Raw genomic sequence first — 22,847 nt, 5'->3', positions numbered from 1 at the left:
TGATGGATGTCTTCTCCAAATGGCATGTTTCAGCTCCTTCCACATATGTTCAATGGGATTCAGATCTGGGCTCATAGAAGGCCACTTTAGAATAGTCCAACGCTTTTCTCTCAGCCATTCTTGGGTGTTTTTGGCTGTGTGTTTTGGATCGTTGTCCTGTTGGAAGACCCATGACCTGCGACTGAGACCAAGCTTTCTGACACTAGGCAGCACATTTCTCTCCAGAATGCCTTGATAGTCTTCAGATTTCATCGTACCTTGCACACTTTCAAGACACCCTGTGCCAGATGCAGCAAAGCAGCCCCAAAACATCACTGAGCCTCCTCCATGTTTCACCGTAGGGACAGTGTTCTTTTCTTCGTATGCTTGGTTTTTGAGTCTATGAACATAGAGTTGATGTGCCTTACCAAAAAGCTCCAGTTTGGTCTCATCTGTCCAAAGGACATTCTCCCAGAAGCTTTGTGGCTTGTCAACATGCATTTTTGCAAATTCCAGTCTCGCTTTTTTATGAGTTTTTTTCAGCAGTGGTGTCCTCCTTGGTCGTCTCCCATGAAGTCCACTTTGGCTCAAACAACGACGAATGGTGCGATCTGACACTGACGTACCTCTGCCTTGGAGTTCACCTTTAATTTCTTTGGAGGTTGCTCTGGGCTCTTTGGATACAATTCCAACGATCCGTCTCTTCAATTTGTCATCAATTTTCCTCTTGCGGCCACGTCCAGGGAGGTTGGCTACTGTCCCGTGGGTCTTGAACTTCTGAATAATATGAGCCACTGTTGTCACAGGAACTTCAAGCTGTTTAGAGATGGTCTTATAGCCTTTACCTTTAAGATGTTTGTCTATAATTTTTTTTCGGATGTCCTGGGACAATTCTCTCTTTCGCTTTCTGTTGTCCATGTTCAGTGTGGTACACACCTTTTCACCAAACAGCAGGGTGACTACTTGTCTCCCTTTAAATAGGCAGACTGACTGATTATGAGTTTGGAAACACCTGTGATGTCAATTAAATGACACACCTGAGTTAATCATGTCACTCTGGTCAAATAGTTTTCAATCTTTTATAGAGGTACCATCATTTTTGTCCAGGCCTGTTTCATTAGTTTGTTTTTTAAATAATTATGTTAATCAACAATTCAAAAGTGATGGCTGATTTTGATTATTTAATTTTCAATAAATTTTTATTTATTGTTACTTTTGTGAGTTTCAAGTGATTTCAGTGAGAATTGTGGGTTTTTCCTTCTTTAACTGAGGGGTACCAACAATTTTGTCCACGTGTGTATATTCATTCTTTCTACTTGTTACTTCCCTCATCCCCTAGTTCTCGGGGAGACGTAACACAGTTGCACACTACGTCATACGATTGAGAAAAGGAAACTTGGAATGACTTTTCATAGGGAAGAATAGTTTTTGGCTCTTTTTTCATTATTAAATCTTGTTGAGCGCTTCCAGTCTATGAGAGCTAACTAGTTAGTCACTAGCAAAACACTAACGGGAGCTAGCGGCTTGACAGCCAAACACCAGACAATTAATAGTCACTGTAGTATAGCTGTACAAGCAGTAGTAGTAATACTAAAAGTACAAGCAGCAATAGTAGTATAAATAGCTGTTAGAGTCTTAGATAGGGTTGCCACCTTGAAAATAAAGGGCGCCCTCCACGGCTCCTCGGGGCCACAGTTCAATAAAGTTGGAAAGACATTCTCAGATTCGGACTTCTGGCATCAGTCATTCATTAGATATAGGTTGTCAAAACATAAACGATGCCTCTTTTCCATCATTGTAAGGTAGACAATGTGCTACAAAAAGAGCAAAATGATAGGATGTTGCCTGAAACTGTCATGTATGATATGTGGTTCAAAAATGTCATAGTGCAGTATATTGTCAAAATAGTATGTTATTGAAGAAAACATCAGAGTTTAATATGTGGTCTAAAAAAATGCCATAGAATAATAGTTCATTGCACAAGTAAAAGTATAGTAATTTTTAAAATTGTTCAAAACAACAACAAAAAAAAATAAAACAAAAAAAATGTCATCGTAATATATATACACTGCTTAAAAGAATGAAAGGAACACTTTGAAAACACATCATATTTCAATGTGGGGAAAAAACAAAACTGGATATTTTCATTGATTTGGACTGGATAATGCGTTAGGAATGAAAAGTGCCACATTGTTTGATGGGAATGAAAATTATCAACCCCCCAGGAGGGCTAAATTCAAGACACCCCAAAATCAAAGTGAAAAACTGATGTGGCAGGCTGGTCCATCTTGCTGAAATTCCTTGACAGCAACTCAAAATGGTATTCAGTAGTTTGTATGGCCTCCATGTGCTTGTATGCATGACTGACGATGCCGGGACAAGCTCTGAATGAGACGACAGATGGTGTCTTGGGGTATCTCCTGCCAGAGCTGGACCAGGGCATCGCTGAGCTCCTGGACAGTCTGAGGAGCAACCTGATGGTGTTGGATGGAACAAAACATAATGTTCCAAAGGTGTTCTATTGGATTCAGGTCAGGTGAGCATGGGGGCCAGCTAATGGCATCCATTCCTTCATCCTCCAGAAACTGCATGAGTTCTCTTACCACATAAGTAAAATCTTACCACAGTGTCGTGCACCAGAAGGAACCCAGGACCACTTTACCAATGTAGGGTCTGACAATGGGTCAAAGGATTTCATCCTGATACCTAAAGGCAGTCAGAATGCCGTTGTCCAGCCTGTAGAGGTCTGTGCGTCCCTCCATGGATATGCCTCCTCAGACCATCACTGACCCACCACCAAACCGGTCATGCTGAACAATGTTACAGGTAGCATAACGTTCTCCACGGCTTCTTCAGACCCTTTCATGCCTGTCACATGTGCTCAGGGTGAACCTGCTCTCATCTGTGAAAAGCACAGGGTGGACCTACCAGTTCCTGTGTTCTATGGCAAATGTCTACCGAGCTCCACGGTCAGCAAGCACAGGGCCCACTAGAGGACGCTGGGCCCTCCGACCACTCTCATTAAATCTCTTTCTGATTGTTTGGTCAGAGGCATTCACACCAGTGGTCTGCTGGAGGTCATTTTGTAGAGCTATTGCAGTGCTCATCCTGGTTCTCCTTGCACAAAGGAGCAGATATCTGTCCTGCTGATGGGTTGAGGACCTTCTACAGTCCTGTCCAGCTCTCTTAGATTAACTGCCTGTCTCCTGGAATCTCCTCTATGCTGTTGAGAATGTGCTGGGAGACACAGCAAACCTTCTGGTAATGGCACGCATTGATGTGTCATCCTGGAGGAGTTGGACTGTCTGTGGAACCTCTGTAGGGTCCAGGTATCGCCTCATGCTGCCAGAAGTGACACTGACCCTAGCCAAATGCAAAACTAGTGAAAAACAGTGAGAAAACATTAGGAAGGAAAAAAATGTCAGTGGCCTTCATCTGTAAACTCATTCCTGTTTTGGGGGTTGTCTCATTGTTACCCCTCTAGTGCATCTGTTGTTATTTTATGAACACCAAAGCAGCTGAAACTGACTAAAAAGCCCCTCAGTTACTTACTTGACCAGATCAGTATTCCACATGTTTGACTAACTTTATGCAATACCTAGATTAAAAAGTGTTGCTTTAATTTTTTTGAGCAGTGTAATATTACCCACCTCCCCTCTCACTCTCTGCCTTGACTCCACCCTGACTCCACCCAGACTCTGCCTTGGCTCCATCCATGTGGTCACTTTATTAGGAACAGAAACTACAATGTCAAAGAGACAACGAGTTTATATCTTTTTGTGTGCTCTATAGCTCAGTGAGTTAAGGATTTGTCTATAGAGCTGTAGGTTGCTGGTTCAAAACTAGAGTCTTCTTAAAGTTTTTGAAAAACTTAGACAAAGAAAGAAAAATGCCAGTGGTTAGTCCTGAACCTGCTACCTTCCACTTGGCAGGCTCTCTTCTTACATCCTGAGCTACTTGCTCAGATGCTAATTCTTCTTTATTTGTGCATTTATCATCTATTTTATGCCATTTTCGATTTTTTTTTTTTTAAAAACTCGAGTCTCATCTCAACTGTTTTTCTCAGGGGGTTGGACTTCAGCCTTTGTGCTGGAGGGTTGAACCCTCAGTTCTAAGACTTTCCAAAGCCTCCAGACCTCCCGAGTCCTCAGGACCTGAGCTGTCACACAGTCTGAGGGCTGAAATTTTTTAAGTCCCACAGTGGTTCTCTTAGTTTGAACTTTTAGACAGTCTGAGGGCTGAAATTCAAGAAGTTCCTGAGTAGTCCACTGTTAGTTTGAACTTTCTGGTTAACAGAAGCCTTAAAACTTGTTACCATGAGTCTTGATTTCACATTTAGACCATCCAACTGAGTTCTTCTCAGACCTTCACCTGTGGGTTCTTTAGAAATCCTGAACATACTTTGATTCTCTTCACTGAACAGTAAAGTTTGTGGAGATCAGAAGGTAACATTAGTTTGATCGATGCCTTCAACTACTAGCAGACTTTATGTGGAAAGCAGTTTTCTGAAATGATTTCTTAGTAAATCCATCCACAGTCAAACCAAGAACATAGAAAGAGGAAATGTTTGAAGAAACAACTTGATGTTTTCATTTCAGATTAGAAAACGCTTTAAGACCTTTATCTGTTTTTGCTCTTTTTGATCGTTTTATCGTCTCTTCTGTTTAATTTGATCCTCTAAAGTCTAACTGGTGTCTTTTCAAATGTTTTGTCTTTAGTTTGATTCTTCTTAAATGTTTAATTTTGCTCTTTTCTCACCTTTTATTCTTTTCTGTCTGATTTGATTTTGAAATGTTCTGTTTTTAATGTTTAATTGTTGTTCTTTCAAATGTTTTATCAGCTTTTCTAAGTGTTATAAGTTTGAAAATTTTCATTTTCTTTCCCACTGTTTAATTTTTTGATTAAATCTTTTGTCTTTAAGGTTTTTATTTTTAAATGTTTCATCTTCTTTTAATTTTTAATTTTCTTTTTAAATGCTTCATGGTGTTTTTATTGTTTCATTTAATGAATTGTCCTATTTATCATTTTGTCTTTTCTAATATTTAATTTTATAATTAAATGTTAAATGATCTAGTTAAATATTTTGTCTTTTCTAATGTTCATCCAATTCAATGTTTTTTCTCTTTTGATGTTTTTAATTGTTAAATTGCATTTTTGTTTGATTTTCTAATTAAATGATTTGTATTTTTAGTGTTTAATTATCCAAATGTTTTGTCTTTAATGTTTAATATTCTTTTCCATTGTTTAATTTTATTTTATAGATAAATGTTTCAAATGTTTAATTTTGTAATTAAATGTTTTGTATTTTTTAATTATTTAATGTTCTTCTTGTTTAATTGTATTTTTTAAATGTATAATTATCTAAAATATTTCATCTTTAATGTTTAATATTTTGTTTTGAAAAATGTGTTTAATTTCATAATTATATGTTTTGTATCTTCTATTTAATTATCTAAATAAATATTTTCTGTTTAATATAATTTAATTGTATTTAATGTTTAATTTCTTTTTAAAAGTTTTATTGTATTAAATGTTTTTCCTTTGATGTAATTGCTTTTTTTAAATGTAATTTATTTCTTTAATCTTTTTATCTGTCAAGATTTTAACCCCAATCTTAAAAATTAAACAAAATCTTAAATCACAATAAAAATGCTTCTTTTGTCACAATCATGAGTTAGTCAGTTTTTCATTCATCAATTCAACTTTATTTGTTTAGCACCTTTCACACAGATGTCAAAATTAAACAAGCAAAGAGAAAAAAAAAACTATGCTAAAACTATGAAACTGAAAACTTTTTTTTTTTTTAAAAAAGGTTTAACATGGTAATAAAATATGTTGTGTCCAGGGGATGGAGGGAGTTTAAGTCTTCTTGGGCTCACAAGGTAAATCATTTAAAATAGAAATTTGATATTCAGTCTAAGGAAACTGCAGAGCGACAGAAGAACCAACAATATCTCCTGTTTTCTCCTTTAATGAGTCGACTCTTCTGGTGCTTTCAGACCAAAGAACTACAGACTCTTCACAACCTGCTCAAACTCTTGGTACAGGACCTCACCACACGGGTCAAGAAGGTTTCCTTCTGTGAAGCTCACCTTCTCCTGCTCAAACTGCTAACAAATGTTTCTGCTGCTCTAAAGTCTGGTCTCCAGAACTTCCTAAAAACTCTTAAAGTCTCTTCTGCTGCAGGTTGCTTTGTAGAACTGTTACAGAAAACCTCACTAAACCACATGGAGGGGCCTCAAGATAGTCGTCCAAATGAAACCGTACAAAAACAAAAAACTAGCACAACCCAAATGCTGAAGTCTCCTGCAGCCTACCAGAGAACCTCTTTAACCAGAGAATCAGGACAGGAACTCTTACCTTCTGGACAACCAACATTGGTTCACAAACAAGAATACAGAATGTGTCTGAACAAAAACCTCTGAAGACTCACTACAGCCAAGATAAAGACACAACTCAGCTGCACCAAATCCACTAATCACTGCACACATTAGCACCATGTGCTAACTATGGCTAAAGAACCACATTTACCAAGACAACTATCCAGTACAAAGCCCTAAAACACACCAAGAAACACATCAAAGAGGATTTTACTGCTGGAAGGTGCAAGCCAATGCCTAAAGAACAAACTAAAGCAAAGGAGCCAAACAAGGTTCACTGAAGAGAAGCAGAGGAAATGTTTGACTGCAGCCATAAAGCAGGAAGACACAGAGCTGCTCAGGTGTTCCTGATAACACCAAGCAGCCACATGGACAGCCAATAGGAACACAGCTTACTGGAAGTCCAGAGGGCTGGCTTAGTGAAGGAAATTTAGGAGGGGGATACAGCATTCACATACAGTCTATGTCATAGACTCTATGAGCATGCAGTATGTCTTTTCACTGGAAGTAGTTTGCACTGTTCAAACATACAAACGTTACCTTACTACAGGTATTTGTTTCAAAAGCTTTATGCTGTGGAAAAACTGAGATTTGGAAGTTTGTGTTTTTTGTGCCTTAACTTGTCATTTTTTTGTAAAGATGTTTATTTTTGCTTTTTTTTATTATTTGAAAATACCAGAATTTGCACATTATTTTACTTTTTTTCTGTCTGATCACATCCTTCCTAAAAAATAAATTGGACATTACAATCAAACACTTACTCAGTACTTTCAGTACTTGAGTAGTCTTTTCACCAAATACTTTTTTACTCTTAATTGAGTAATTTTTTTACTTCTACTTGAGTGATATTATTTTGAAGTAACGTTACTCTTACTTAAGTACAGTTTTTTGCCACTCTACCCACCTCTGTTCTTGACCCAAGTAATGATGACGTCTTAGTAACATTTGATAATGATTGGTGACACAATTTTATAAGCTATTAATTATGAACTCATCATTTAGAAATCATTGATCTTTATGTCATTTATGTGTAATTGGTTGCACAGGGGGCTGCACAGGGGGCTGCACAGGAGGCTGCACAGTAGAGTAGTGGTTAGGACTTTCGCCTTGCAGCAAGAAGATCCCTGGTTCAAGTCCTGGACTGGGCCTGGGATCTTTCTGCATGGAGTTTGCATGTTCTCTCTGTGCATGTGTGGGTTTTCTCCAGGTACTCCGGCTTCCTCCCACAGTCCAAAAATATGCTGAGGTTAATTGGTTACTCTAAATTGCTGTGGGAGGGACTGAAACCTACAGGTTCATTCACCAATGAACTCAAGTTATATATTCATTGTTTGACTCTTGTTTTGTCTCCATTTGTCGCTGTAGTAGGCAATTCATTTTCCACAGACAGTTTTGCTCTTCATTAGGTTGTTTTAATCAGTTTTCTTCACATTGTAAATATGGCTTGCTCTTCAGCTAACTGTACACACCTTGAAGGAATTAGTATTTTTTTAATATATATATATATATACATATATATATATATATTTTAAGTAAACGTTTATCTTTCTTAATTTTTAATTTTAATGCACCAAGTAGAAAGTGAACGATGAATCGAGATAATCAGTGTGTTATGACCAAAGAAAGGGAAAAAAATTAGCATCTTAATTTATATACCAGTTAAGAGGAATGACAAGCAAGCTAGCACTAGTGTTAGCTAGTAAATTAAGACTGGGTCACTTCTCCAAATTGAAGGCCTCACAACAAAATGACATCCTCATAGCCACGTTTACTTCTTCCAGATAGTCGATGGTTGACAGCGAGAGATAATACAGTCATCAGCGCATGAGGAGAATAAAAAAATGAATTAAACAGTCAAATAAATTCAAATAAAAGACGAGCAAAGAATGCAGGTTAGTGATTGGTTCTTTGAAGCTGTGCTTGGACATGTGTAGCATGTTCACATGTATGTCAGCTGGGCTTGCAACAGGAACCCAGGACCTCACCTCACACTCTCAAGTCAATACTGGGAACCACTTTCTGTCAGTAAAAATGAAAATTTGCAGAATCTCATCATACAAACATAATCTGTAGTCTGACCATGGCACACAAATGCAAACCCCCATATAAAATGATAAAAATATAAAGTGTTCCACTGTGAGAACCAGGCTAAACATGTACAAAGAAATGAGAAAATAACATTTTATTAATGTTAATTCTAAAAGTGTCACACCTTTTAAGGACCTGCAGATGCTCTGTTATCATTAACTGATGGCCTAATAAATGACTTATAAATGATCATTGTCACTTAAAGGTGAATTCCAAACACATGCTGCATGTTTTTGCATATTCAATCGGTTTTTATACACAAATCTAACAGTATGATGGCATATCAAAATGTGTGGAATAAAGCTGGAACACAGAGGAAGCAACAAGTACATAGTAAAGTTCTATAGGAATGTACAGTGTTCACAAACAGGTGACACACATTGAATGACCTGAAACTACATGTGGAGCCTTTCTGATCTTTCAAACTTCATACTGTTTCCATGCTTCACTTGTTCAGCACACATCAGATCTGCTGTTGGACGATGCAGAGTGGTCTTTCTGAAAAGCTAAAAAAAAAAATACAGCCATCTCCCTAATCAATCATGAGCTTCTTGAGGGAGTTGAGATAGGCAGGGATGAGGGAGTTGACCGACTCGTTGTCATCGTTGAGGATCTTCTCCTCTCTGCCCTCAGAGCCGGCAGAGCTGTTTGACCGGACCAGGCCAGGGTAGGGAGTGCTGTAGCCCTGGAGGAGATCACACAGGACAGGAGTGATGGCTACAGTCTGTTACAGTTAAGGAATTAATCATTAAATATTAGCTATTAGCAGTTCCTTTAAGGTGTATATAATTGGACGAATGTCACTGAATTATGGTGTTACTGAAAGAAAGAGCCAAATTCTAAAACATTCAAGTTCTTGCCTCATTTAATTTATTGTATAACAATGTGGCTTAATTATGAGTCATATTTAGAAGATGCACTCTCCAATTTTCAGTTTCATTTTGGGTCATCTGAACTTTTCACAAGCAACTGCATACAGGCCTCAGATTTTGTGCCTGATCACTAGAATGAAAATTCCTTAATTAGCGCATGAGCTAAAAAAGTTTTCTTTCCTTTGGGTTTGCTCCTGCACTGTGCAGTAGACTGTAGATGCTCATTAGTGTCTGCCTTACTGGTCACATTCATGGGTTCCTACTCGCCATAGACTTTACATTGTGACGACTTTTCTATTTTCTGGAAATGTTTACATGAATATTCTGACTCCTGGTCAATCGGACCTTCACTGCATGCTATTTCTCAGCTCTATCTGACCCCATTACTTGTCTATATCCACTGTGTTGTACAAAAAAAATAAAATACCAAATAAATATAAAAATTAAGGGATTAAGAATTCATGACAGAAAGAGTAAAAGCTGCGGTGTTGGCAGTTTTCTAGTTAAGTGTTAGACACCTCTCCTTTATAGGCAACAAATGCTTTTTGCACTGCAGTGAATCTGAAGTGGCCACAGGTTCACATTAGCAGCTAGGCTCAGTGGCTGCACTTCATCCAAAGCTATTTCCAAAATCACCGATTTCAGTCTCTTACTAACTGTTGTCACTTTGTGTCATCACGGTCAGCTGTTGCCACACAAAGTAACATTGTTGGCATCTGTAACATTCGGTGCACTGCATTGTGTGATTGCTAGTAGAATGCTGTGTACATGTCACGGACATCACTTTTTTTAACATACTGGAGAGCCTTTCAGCCCCTCCTGCTGTGTGTTATATTATAAAACTGTTCAGAAATGTTGCCTTATGAAAATCACAAGCAGCTACAAAAACACATCCGTACTTCTGCTGCAGACAAGATGGCCAAAAAATACAGTGTTTGCATGTTGCCATAAAAGAAGTAAATGAGTAAACAAAGGAGTAATTGTGGACAGAGTCCGTATCTTTCACTAGAGAATGCTGCTGGGCTGAAGCACCTGACTCTGCTGCAGGGTTACTTACGGAGGAGTATCCTTTGCCGAAGCTGCCTCTGTTCTTGGTCCTGATCTTGGTGAGTGCTGACTCTGCGATGTCAGCCCGCTCCTCTGCATCATCCAGCTCATGGACGGTCTTCCTGTACTTTGCCAGGTTCATGTTGGCTTGTTCCTCCTGCAGGGACAATGGTCTGTGAGCAATTTCAAACACACTAGAGCATCACAGAGCAATATGCAATGCGAGTGAAGCAAGTTTGGAGTAAAGGCAAGGTGACATACGGCCTCTTCCACTTGTCTCTTGTACGCCTTCATCTTATTCTGCAGCCTCTCCACCAGCTCCTGCATCCGCTGCTGGTTCTTCTGGTCCTCCTCTGACTGGAACAGCAGCTCTTTCAGGCGACGTTCATTCTTGCGCAGCGTCTTTACCGTTTCAGCGTGTCGCTTCTGCTCCGAGTCCAGCTCTAGCTCCATCTCCTTTACCTGCACGCAAATAGCAGCTGACTGTTCACATTCATCCAGACTATGTTTAAACAGCAGAAGAAGTATCCAGCAAATTCACGGATCAAGGTACGGTACCGTTCAGAAGTTTGGGGTCACGTACAAATGCCCTTATTTTTAAAAGGAAAGCATTTTTTTCAGTGAAGATGACATTAAATTATTCAGAAATACAGTCTTGACATTGCTAATGTGGTACATGACTATTCTAGCTTGAAATGGCTAATTTTTAATGACTAGGGCTGGACCTGAATATCCGAATACTTGGTCGTGATGGTGATACCCGAACATGTATTGTAAGATCTGAATATTCTGAGTTTTTTTGTCAAAATCAGGATTAAATTCATTATTGGTGAGTCTCCTTTATCTGACCTATTAGGGACTCTGTCTTCATCGCAGTAAGGCTTTATTTGTATGGGTATTTCGATTTGTGAAGGAAATTGTGAAGCAAAGTGACAGAGTAAGTGTGTTGGAACCAATATTAGTGCTAAAAAGTGAACAAAGTCTACTTCAAATTGCATGACACAACTTAAAGTATGTCGCTTTTGCTTATTCCTAATGCAGCTAAATGTGGTTCAGACTTTTGTTGTGTTGAAAGTTTTGTAGAATGTTACTACGTCTGACGTAGTCAGATTGCTATTGTTACTTTTACAGAAAAATGAGCAAGAAACGCATTCAGACATGATGCTGACACATTCAGACGCTGTCAGATTAATGTAAACATAACAAAATGCTACATGCTAATGCTCACTTGAAGACAGTGAAATAAAAGTTCCATGTTCTTGTTTCAGTTGTTGTGATATTTTCATGCTTGAACATCTTGAAGTGAGGAGCATCACTCCATTTCTCATATCATACTGTACTTGACAGTTCGTATGTGAGTCGGGTCAGCTAGCAGATATCATGTATCATCCACAGACTGTGTGTGTGTCCACAGTTCTGGACTAGCTGAGCCACGCAATAGGTTTGTGTTCTAGCAATATAAGCGACGCACCACAAACCAGCAGCTCTGGTGCTCCACACATCACTGCATGTAAAAAGCAGAAACACAGACTCAGTGTGCAAAAATACACTTTGGAATTCCTTTATGAGCACATAGTGCACGTAAAATGTGAGACGTGTGACTAAAAAAGGCAGCTGAGATGCCTTCTGTGTAGACATGCTCCAAGTCTCATCGCTGGAAGACTCGTGTTCATGTAAAACACGCTCACCAGAATAACTGCTGAGATGTTGGAATGCAGCGACACTGCTAAAAACAGATCTAATGTGGCAGGAAACACGAGGAGAGGCAATAAATCCTCAACTGCTGCAGCAAGGAAGAAACAATTGTGTTTCTTTTTCCTTGATATAGTTTTTTTGGTATGGAAATGTATGGAAGTGTACCTCCTATTGAATGGAAGTTCACAGGGGCCAGCCATTAGAGATCCTCCACTGTGGATCATGAATATCCAAACTGAATTCCTCGAGCTGATCAACCTGACTAACATGTTTGTGTCTCCATACCTTCCCCTCCAACTTCTGGATGATCTTCTTTCCTCCTTTCAGAGCCATCTGCTCGGCCTCGTCCAGCCTGCTGCTCATGTCTTTGATCTGGGCTTCCAGACCTTTCTTGACTCTCTCCAGGTGGAGTGTGTGCTCCTGCTCCAGACGCAGCTCCTCACCGACTCGCGCCAACTGAGAGGACATCCATTTCAAACATTATTTCAAGAGCCTGAAAATGTTTCCAAAATGTGCTGCAACAGTGTTTCACCGAGTCATTTCATGTGTTTTACCTCGCAGCTGGCCTTCTTGGCTTTGTCTGCGCATCCTCTCAGCTCTGCCTGCAGCTCCTCATGCTCCTGCTGCAGAGTCTGAAGATCCACCTCCAGCTTCCTCCTCCCGCTCAGAGACAACTGGAACTGAACACAAAGGTGAAAACATCAAGGAAATCTATGAGTTTATGGGTCATAATAGAATCAGTGCTAATGAAGCATAGGTATTGTAGCCACCTGGTTGTTGAGGTCGCTGTACTTCTCGCTGGCCTCCTGTAGCTCTATCTCCGAGGCCTTTCGGGCTCTGTCTGCACTCTCCAGGGCTGTCCGGGTCTCCTCACTCTCGCTGATCAAAAGAGCACAGCGTCGCTCCACAGCAGCCTGCTCCTCCCGGCACTCCTCATGACTCCTCACCTCCTCCTCCAGCTGAGCCTGCAGCTCCTGGGACAGGGCAGGACATTGTTCTGTCAGCATTGTTACACATCACCACTCTAGCAGATACATGTGATGTGTTCTGAGCAGACCTTAATCTGCTGCTGCATCTTCTTGCTGTTTTTGCTGAGCTCGGTGTTGCTCTTGGTGAGCAGGTCCACCTGCAGCTCCAGCTCATTGATGTCCGTCTCCAGTTTCTTCTTCAACTTCAGTCCCTCTGCTCTGCCCTTCACCTCCACGTCCAGACTGGCCTGCAGGGACTCCAGCGCCCTCTGGTGGCTTTTTCTGAAGTAGAAGTGAAATAGATGGTGGAAAGGTATTTACAAGATTGAAGTGAGAAGACTTTTCTCTGCTGAGGCAGTAATTCAGAGTTTGAAGGGATGAACAGTTCCAGTCTTACCTCTAAAGATTATGTACAGTGAGTTTGTTGAAGGAGTAAAGGGAGATAAAAGACAGCATGGAAAACAGTTAGAGTAGTAGTGCTGTGGGTAGTAGTGACCAAAATAATAGAGAAAAACAACAACAAACAAACAAGGCATTAGGAGCAGTGAAACAACCAGTGAAAGGGGAATGATTTGACATTTTGGGAGATTGACTTATTTGCTTTTGAGCTGATGGAAACAAGAAAATCTTGCATCAGCATCAAGTTCAAACTAGATCTGTTGACTTTTAAGAATTCTTTTCAGAACTTTCATTAAAAATATATATATATAATCTAGAGTCAAACTGACATTGTGCGCCAGCCTTCCTTTCTTGAGATGCCATTATTATTTCTTTAAAAAAGGGTCTGTGGTTCTCTGGACGGACTATGCTCAGACATTAATACTTTCAGTCGACTAATCAGCAGCAGGACAACAACACAAATGACCCGTCCCTGATCAGTTACAAAAGATTCTCTCTACTAACTATATAAAAGTCATCGTAGATAAGCAAATGATTCATTCGATCCCGCTAATATGCAAATATACAAATTATGCTTTCTAATGCCCTTTATGTGCAAGATTAAGCTATTCTCCAAAAAACGTACTGGTTTTCCCTATGAATACACTGCAGTGTGGTACATCCTGGAGATGAGGAAGATGAAGAGAAGGATGAGAGGCAGCAGAGGTACCTGGCAGCTTCAGTCTCGTCCTCCTTCTCCTGCAGTCTGCGCTCTAGGTCTCCTTTAGCCTGAGACAGCTCCAGCTGCAGCCTCAGCACCTTGGTCTCCTCAGCCTGACAAAACAGAAGATGGGAACCTTGGAGTAACGAAAGATACTACCCCCACAATATTATGTAAACTGAATACACAAATACTACAGCTAATATGCAGATTTGTTAAAGCACAAACCTCCAAAGCTGCCTCAGATTCCTCCAGGGAGGCCTGTAACTCTTCTTTCTCCATCTCAATCTTCTTTTTTGCTTTCTGGAGCTCGTGGACGCTCTTACCTCCATCTGACAGCTGGTCTGTTAGGTCTGCTATCTCCTCTGTGGAACAAAGAAAAGCCATGCATCAGGCTAGCTGCACCGCGGTTTCTATTAGCTACTACTCCATTACGGCTGTCAATCTTGATATTTATGGAGGTTTTTTGCAGACATTTTAACATTATAGAAACGGTTTTGTCAAGAAGTGAAATACAAAGATTGACACCACTTTCATGCCTGTATGTCAAGTTAAAGCCATCAGTCCATTAGCTCAGCTAGACACAGCTAACCTCTCTCAAATTCAGAAATGTACCAAAACTCCTTACTTATTGTGCTTCACAGTTTTGCAAACAACACAACAATGTTTTGCTGCAAGTCGTCTATGTGTCCAGCACTGGACACTAATCTCGTCTACATTTGTTTTTGTGCATGGTTTTAACAAATAAGACACAAACAACAAATTAGCTATGAGCTAAGCTTAACAAACAGAAATCTAAAGGAAGAAATAGTAAAAAGAGAAAAAAAATGTCTAAATTTTAATCATAAATGCATGTTTTCTGAAAAACAGAAGTAAAAACAAAACTAGAAACACTACACTGTGGCTATTTATAGCTAGCTAGTGACATATCCTTAGCTAAACTAAATCTAATTTAACTAACTACCATTCCCTGCCTTGTAATAGTTTAAAAAACAAAACAAATATATAAATATATATAATATAATATAATATAATATATATAAATATAATATATAACATTTTTCTGAGACCTTCATGATGCTTCTTTTTCTAGTCCTGATAAATGCTAACTGGCCTAGCTTTTAGAGTAGTAGTAATTGCTGCCTTCATCATAAGGTCTGTGACAATAATTAAAACCTACTCGAAAATATATTAGAGTAAGGTTTCCACATCTGTTAAAAAGTCCACTTATGACTGATTAGTCTTCAAACTTATTTTTTTTCTTGCTGGCTCCAGTTCTGTGTTTAATGCACTTAATCATTTCACCCCAAATGTAACGCTATGTCTTAAAACCCTCGAGATTTATCAGCTCTCCCCCTCACATGCCCTGTCATACCCTGATAGGCCTTGTTCTCCCTACGTAGAACCTCCAGCTGCTCCAGAGATTCCTCGTGAGCCGTCTTGAGTTTGAAGAGCTCGGCAGCGTGTTGCCTGCTCTCCTTCTGGCAGCCCTCCACCTCGGTCACCAGCTCTTCACATTTCTGCTTCCAGTCTCCGAGCTGCTTCTCCAGGACCCTCTGCTTCTTATCCAGAGTCTGACCACAGTTGCTGGCCTGAGGCAGGGAACAAATGTTGCTACAGTGACAATGTTTATGGGAAAGAAACACACATTTTATAATACGCTTCCCTCTCTACCTTCTCCAGGTCCATGCAGAGCTCCTCCACCTCTCCTTGCAGCCTCTGTTTGGTTTTCTCCAGGGAAGAACATTTGGCCTGGGTGGCTTCCACGGCCTCCTCGGCCTCCTGAAGCCTGCTCGCCAGCTTCTTCCTGTGAACACACACATTATTACATACATCACAGAGTCTATTTAAGGCATTAAATCATGTCAAATGAGGTAATCATCTGCCAGGATCAACACCACACACTTGGTGTCTTCCAGCTCATCGGCGTGCTGGATTGAATCTGCCTCGTGTTTGCTCCTCCAGTGCGTCACCTCACTGTTGAGTTTGGAAACAAGGCGCTGCATCTCCTGCTTACTCTCCTGCTCCTCCTCCAGCTGCTCCCTCAGCACCTCGCACTCCTGCCGCACTGAACTCAGACTGCTGCTAACCGCCTGTTTGCACTGGCAACACCGCAGAGACATGAGCAAGTATGTTTAATGTGAGAGGGAAATAGCAAAATGGGGATATTTTCTGCTTCATATTATAAACACTGACCTTGACCTCCTCATCCAGCTGTTTCTTCAGCTCCTCCAGCTGGGACTGGAGCAGAGTCTTAGAGCGGGTCAGCTGGCTCGCTCGGCCCTCTGCCTCCTCCATCTGTCGACTCACGTCCGCATTATCAGCTGTGGGGACAAACATAAGCGCCGATTAATGACACACTGTAGCACGCAGGAGAAACAAAGCAGCAAATATGTGAAACACAAACATGCAATGTGATTATTTGATTACAAGAGATTACAAGAGCTGAAGTGGATTAGTTCATGCAGTACGGGATAGCAAGGACATCTGAGTACAGTATCTGCATGGAGCTAAATGCAGTGTCAGAGATTTATCTTCCAGTAAGTTCTGTCATTTCTGTGTGTTTTATTGTTTCAGGCAAGAACTGATACACAACGTGTCTAACTATCTGAAACAAAGTATATCACATTATTCTGATTTCACATGTCAGAGAGAGTTTAACAGAAACTAATGTCTGTAGTTTCAAATTATACCACTTGAGCGTCTCAGCTTGATACACTCTTTACACTGCAACAGTAGTCCTCCTAAAGGGCCTTCTAAACATTCCTACTTAAGAGTTCCCCTTTTCGACACTTTCAGCCGACATAAGAGCTAAGAGAAGTAGTTGACTCAACTGGGCAAGCAAACCAGTTGGGTCGGTGGTTGGTAGGTAGGTTGGTTGGCCAACTGGCAGATCCAGCAGTAGGTAAGTATGTATGTAGGTTGGTACATTGGTCAGTAGATTTGCTGGTTGCAGTTAGGTGGGTAGATATATACATCAGTAGGATAGGTTAGGAGATCCAAGAGATTGATTGGTTTGGTTTGGTAAGTAGTGCAGTATAGGTATCTGTTGGTTTGTCAGGTGGTTGGATGGTAGGCAGATAGGTAGGTGGGTAGATGTAATAATTCCATATATGTTGCTATAGATTATCCAGTAATTGCCATGAAATGTTGATTCTTTTTGTATTTATTCTACATATATATTAATTGAATATGCAGTGCTTTGATGGAAAGAGCATTTTTAGTTTGATGAGTAAATATGTCAGACAGATGAGATAATGCACTTTCAGGAGTGCTTCAGAACGTATTTTTCCAGTGTAGACATAGTGGAGGGAAACTGCACTCAACTGGGGTCGCCAATGGACACATAACACCAGTGCAGGAGAGCCCCTTCATTGGATACATCATCGGCATGCACAGGAAGATGATGCGCACAGAGTTGTACTTCCTGTCATCTCAGAAGAACAGGCCGAGTCTGTTTGGCATGCCTCTCATTTTTCCCAAAATGAAACAAAAGTACACCATGTTCTTATGTAAGCTTAATGACTACTGCGGTTTTGTTCTTTTTTTTATATTGATTTGTAAACTTTATGTTATTGGCAACAGTGACAGCACCATTCCCCTCATTTTAAAGCACCTCTTAACTGCAACGGCCGTAACAGTAATGACAGACGCAGCTGTGTCTATTCATATCTGCCATCAAGTATACTCCTAAAAATTGATTAGCGGCTGCACTGCATTAGTGGCTGGGAGTAAGTCTAAATGACTCAGGCCTCCCTGAAACTAATCTCTGTTTTGGAGCTACTTTTAGTCTGACAATTTTTGCAGAAAATTGTACCTTCCTGTAGGATGGCATTGCGGATAGTAAGACCTGATTTACAGGTGTAACATCAGTGTACCTGTGAGTCTGTTCTTGGCCACGCTGAGTTCAGTGAGGGTCCTCTGCAGCTCATCCCCTCTCCTGTTGGCCTCGAACAGCTGCTCCTCCAGCTTTTTCAGCTGACTGTCTGAGGAGGTCTGCAGCACAACACAGTCACCGTCACATGTTATGCCTCACTTACAAGATTGCAACTTAGGCCTGTGACTTTACTGGCTTGTTAAAAAAACAAACACTCCATTAAATGACTAGCAAGCCACACTTCATGTGACCTAACTTCCTGACCTTGGCTTTCTGCAGAGTATCCAGTGAAGCAGCCATATCATCCACCTCCATCCTCAAATTCTGCTTCTCCTTCTCCAGTTTGCCTCTGGTCCTCTGCAGAGCCTCACACTGTTCGCTCAGTTCTGCCACAACATCGCTGTGCCGCTTCCTCAGAGATGCAGCTAACGCTTCGGACTGGACTGAGGACTCCTCCAGGTCTCGTCTCAGACGCTGGAGCTCAGCCTCTCGCTTCTTGTTCACTTCCATCTGCTCATCACACATATAAGCTGTATGTGAAGGTTGGTAACGCTTATTTTCAGTCAGAATTTTTCATTTTTCATCTAATGTCCTGGAAAGCATCCTCACAACACCATAAAAGTTAACTAACATTTAGGTGTAAATGACGCTGATATTTTTAAGAAAGTCCAATGTAAGCTGCTACTAATTATCAAGGGACTTATTTAATGTGTTGCACAAGCAAGGAGGAAACATATGAATGTGCATGCTAAAGTGACACAAAGACTGCTTAGTTGACCTGTGAGGCGGTGACTCCTCCTGCTTCCTCAAGCCGGTCTGTGAGCTCATCCAGTTCTCTGGTGAGATCTGCTCTCTGCTTCTCCACCTGTCAAAAATATAACAGTTAACAGCTGGGAATAGCAATATTAAATGCACAATGTGGTGCTAAATAATCATGTTTTATCATAATTCAATGTAGTTCAATAACAAACTGTATAGTTTGGCAAAGTGATTTAAGATTTGAGGCAGAAGATTTCTGGCCCTAAAACTGTCACATCTGACAGGACAGGAAATTCAACCACCAGGGGACTAGATGATTGACAGCCCAGAAAAAGAAGAGATCTCTCCCAAGGTCAGAGGTCAGCAGGGTAGCTGGTATCCAGTCAGAGCAATGCAGGGGTTAGATGCTGTCAGACAGTCCAAATATTATCTGTTAACTCTTCTTTCCTGTCCATGTTATTCATGTGTGTTCACTGGTAAACATCCTATTTGAAAGACCATTTTGCTCATAGCTCTGCTTCTTGGTGTGACACTGAATTTTCATCCATAGCATATTACACAGAGGATGTAAGAAGCCAGTGTTGTTTTTGGCAGCCAATTTAGATTTAGTCTTAGTTTTAGTCTTTTGGACGAAATCCTTATTCTATTTAGTCACAATTTAGTCATTTCTATAAGTGAAAGTTTTAGTCCAGTTTTAGTCGACGAAAACTCAAAAGGTTTTAGTCTAGTCTTAGTCTAGGCGTATTAGCCTTTTAGCAAATTACGTATTATTAACCTCACTGACAAAATGACAGTGGATTCAATGTTCATTACTACAAAAATGCCAACAAAGATATTCCTTCTTCAGGACTTGTGGGTTTATTTTTTCTCAGTTTAGAGTAGTATGTTAAGGTTAAGGTTTTGTAGAATAAATATCCTCGTCTCTATTATTGTTCTACGTCGTTAGAAAGAAAAAAAATACCTTTAATTCTGTGTTCTATAAAGTCAGTGCATTTAATTTACAATGCATTGATTCCATAGAATACAATGTTGATTAACTTGCAATGCCCCAGTAAAATAAATAAATCCTGAATAACGGGGGAACAACTAGATGAAGCATATCGATGTTCTGAAGGCTGGAAAGTGAAATCTCTGGTTAGAATGTGGTCAGATGGTTTATATGATGTTATTGTTTTACTTAAAATCTGTTTAAAAGTAGAACAACTCAGGTCCAACTGGTTTATCACAGTAAGCTTTGAAAACGGTATTAGAACTTCTCTTGCCATTTCTGTCTGACTGTCGGACTGAGGCCACAGACTGTCACCAGTTAATCTGATCGTCACACTCTGCCGCAGTGAAGCGATATTTCCACTCCGTTAGGTGGAAGTCCTCATTAAAGCGAGAATTTTACTGGTAGACGGAACAGCCGTGAGTCCCAACAGAGCAATAACGACAACATTAAAGCTGACAACAAGAACATTTCGGAACAGTTTATTGACGTCTGTGTGTTTTGAACAGGCATCGGTACAGTCACCTATGCTATGCATTGCTGTTGTAACAGCCTCGCTCACTGAATATCACCAGTTGATCGAAACCATCCATTAACGTTTTCGTCCAGTCTCGTCTCTTGAACGAAAACTAGCACACGTCTCGTCATGTTTTGGTCATCAGAGAGCCGCGTTTATTTCGTCATCGTTTCGTTTTCGTCATGAAAAAAAGGGCCGTCAACGAAATAATTTCGTCATCGTTAACGAAAACAACACTGTAAGAAGCTTACTGATGTATGAAGTAATTTTGATCTATCATCCTAATGATGGCCTTTAAAGTTGCAAATCATTTTTTTCTCCTTTTGCTGATAGCTTAGGAAGCTGTAAACACAACACATAACACAGAATCACCTTAAAGGTTCTGTATATGACATTCAGAACCACTGAAAGTTGCTAGAGCACCAGGAGACTCAGACCAAAACCAAACGGGCATGTCGGCCACACATCCCCCATCCTCTCATGGAACATTTACAACAAGAAGTGTTTTGTCCATAAGAGCCGGCCAAAAATAATCCACCCACAATGATTACTCCATGTAAAATAAATTCATTGGTCGTGATGAGATGTTTCTTCAATATTATCTTCACTTGACCTGTCTGTCTCTCAGTCACTGCTGTGGACAAATAGAGCAGAACCATGTGTGGAAACAGATACACACTGAATGGAGTAGAACAGCAAGAATTTTACGTTGTTTGTTATCTGGTGCGGAGTCCGTTTATTTATTTGGCTAAAAACTACTTTTTTCTTTCTGAGAATAATATTGACAAGAGAGCTGTGGCACCTTTCACATTACAGGTGGTACTTTGACCAGAGGTTTGACTGTAATATACAAAGGTTATGAGCTATACTATAAAATTCTATTCTGCATACACATATTTTTAAAAGCAGTGACAATAGCTATAGTTACAATTAAAATCCTGGAAATGTACCTTATTAGATTTGATTTTAGATAGGTGTTTTAATCTTGATAGTATATACAACCCAACAAAGTAAAAAAAAAAAAAAATCCCAAATACGCTCATAAATATCAGCACCTTTAATATTAAATATCATGGTTTCACTTATTATGAAAGTTGACACCAGCATAATATATAGAATAGTAAAACTTGACACCTACATCAAAGTAAATTTAAAATTGCTGCATAAAAAGCAAAACAAATAAAACATATTTAAAGCTGCTAAAATATTGCTATACAGCAGAAATGATAAATTCCTTAACAAGGTTGTCAAAGACAGCCGTCTCACGCTCAAAGATGGCGCAGCACACATGGAGAGAGTTTATAATACTGGGCCATTACAGCACTCTGTAGTTAAAAGCGCTTGTTGTTTTTACACAGATCTTTTACAGCTGGTTTAAAGACAGTTGTAGATGTTGAGACTGGTCTGCAAAAGCTGGAGTCACAGGCCTCCCTGATAGCAGCAATGAGCCACAGCCGTCAGCACACCTCAGGCAGAACAAGGGAAAACAGATGATTCTCACTGGGGGCCTCCTCCTCCACCCCCCAGCTAAACCTCCACAAACCTGTGGCCTCCTCGCCCCGCCCCGTGTGCCTACAACCTGGCTCTGTGTACAAGGTTAACACCGAGCACTCAGCTCACTCATCGCTCTCCTCCACATCGCTGACTGAGTCAACAGCTCCTCCGGATCAGTACCACCCGACACCACTCACTGCCATTCGCATGCTAATGAAAGGTCAGTGCTCCCAAAGTGTCCTGCTGCTGGAGATGGGACATTCATCTTCTTTTGCACAACAATGTGAAAGAGTAGGAGTGTATGTCTGTGAAGCCTGTGCATACACTACTGTTCAAAAGTTTGGGGTCACCCAGGTAATTTCATGTTTTCCAATCATCAATTAACCTTTCTACACCGTTAGCTAACACAATGTAGCATTAGAACACAGGAGTGATGGTTGCTGGAAATGTTCCTCTGTACCCCTATGGAGATATTCCATTAAAAATCAGCCGTTTCCAGCTAGAATAGTCATTTACCACATTAACCACGTCTCGACTCTATTTCTGATTAATTTAATGTTATCTTCATTAAAAAAATGCTTTTCTTTCAAAATTATGGACATTTCTAAGTGACCCCAAACTTTCGAAAGGTAGTGTACCTGCCCAGAAGTGCTTTTGCATTCATCCATGTACTCAGTCTCCACCAGCTAGTTCACAGTAAGCCCCAGGTTTCCTCGCCTTGAACAAAGCAGGGCCAGTTGTTCTGTGAATTTCAGCAAACAAAGCACTCAATATTTTAAAGGTTAGCTCATACAAGACACACAATTCCAAACAGACTGCATTTTAACATGGAATTTTCCACTACAAAATTTCATTCTCCTCCACTGCTATTGCACATTTGTTCAGTCTTGGTTGGATCTTACCGCTCTAACCAGCTATGGTTCCACACTTCTTCCAACAGCTCTGACAAACCTTCTGTACACTACCTGCTCAGCAACAAATGTCACTAAATAGGTGAAGGTAGCTGTATATTTAGGAGCAAAAAAAGCCTGCTGAATGCACAACTTTAGTCTACTGAAGTGGTATTTCTGGTCACCTGTTATTT

The 22,847-nt window shown here is 40.2% G+C and overlaps 1 protein-coding gene across 3 annotated transcripts in view; it reads right to left on the bottom strand.

The window, feature by feature from the left end:
• Positions 1–8,107: 8,107 nt before the first annotated feature.
• The window catches only part of LOC110952982 (myosin-16), a 78,678-nt gene continuing 63,938 nt past the window's right edge, over positions 8,108–22,847 (bottom strand). For all 3 annotated transcript variants that reach the window (XM_051939114.1, XM_051939112.1, XM_051939115.1), the window contains 16 exons: positions 18,784–18,870; positions 18,270–18,515; positions 18,007–18,124; positions 16,325–16,452; positions 16,034–16,230; positions 15,803–15,935; positions 15,504–15,720; positions 14,357–14,493; positions 14,138–14,241; positions 13,119–13,311; positions 12,832–13,035; positions 12,616–12,741; positions 12,347–12,517; positions 10,628–10,828; positions 10,377–10,523; positions 8,108–9,132 (listed from right to left, as the gene is read on the bottom strand). In XM_051939114.1, coding sequence (XP_051795074.1) covers positions 8,980–9,132; positions 10,377–10,523; positions 10,628–10,828; positions 12,347–12,517; positions 12,616–12,741; positions 12,832–13,035; positions 13,119–13,311; positions 14,138–14,241; positions 14,357–14,493; positions 15,504–15,720; positions 15,803–15,935; positions 16,034–16,230; positions 16,325–16,452; positions 18,007–18,124; positions 18,270–18,515; positions 18,784–18,870 — 2,562 coding nt within the window. In that variant the 3' untranslated portion in view covers positions 8,108–8,979. The remainder of the gene's footprint in view (positions 9,133–10,376; positions 10,524–10,627; positions 10,829–12,346; positions 12,518–12,615; positions 12,742–12,831; positions 13,036–13,118; positions 13,312–14,137; positions 14,242–14,356; positions 14,494–15,503; positions 15,721–15,802; positions 15,936–16,033; positions 16,231–16,324; positions 16,453–18,006; positions 18,125–18,269; positions 18,516–18,783; positions 18,871–22,847) is intronic.

The sequence above is a fragment of the Acanthochromis polyacanthus genome, chromosome 19 (assembly GCF_021347895.1).
Source record: "Acanthochromis polyacanthus isolate Apoly-LR-REF ecotype Palm Island chromosome 19, KAUST_Apoly_ChrSc, whole genome shotgun sequence".
Lineage (NCBI taxonomy): Eukaryota > Metazoa > Chordata > Actinopteri > Pomacentridae > Acanthochromis > Acanthochromis polyacanthus.
The sequence above is the reverse complement of the archived record's forward strand: the minus strand, read 5'-3'. Positions and strand labels throughout refer to the sequence as shown.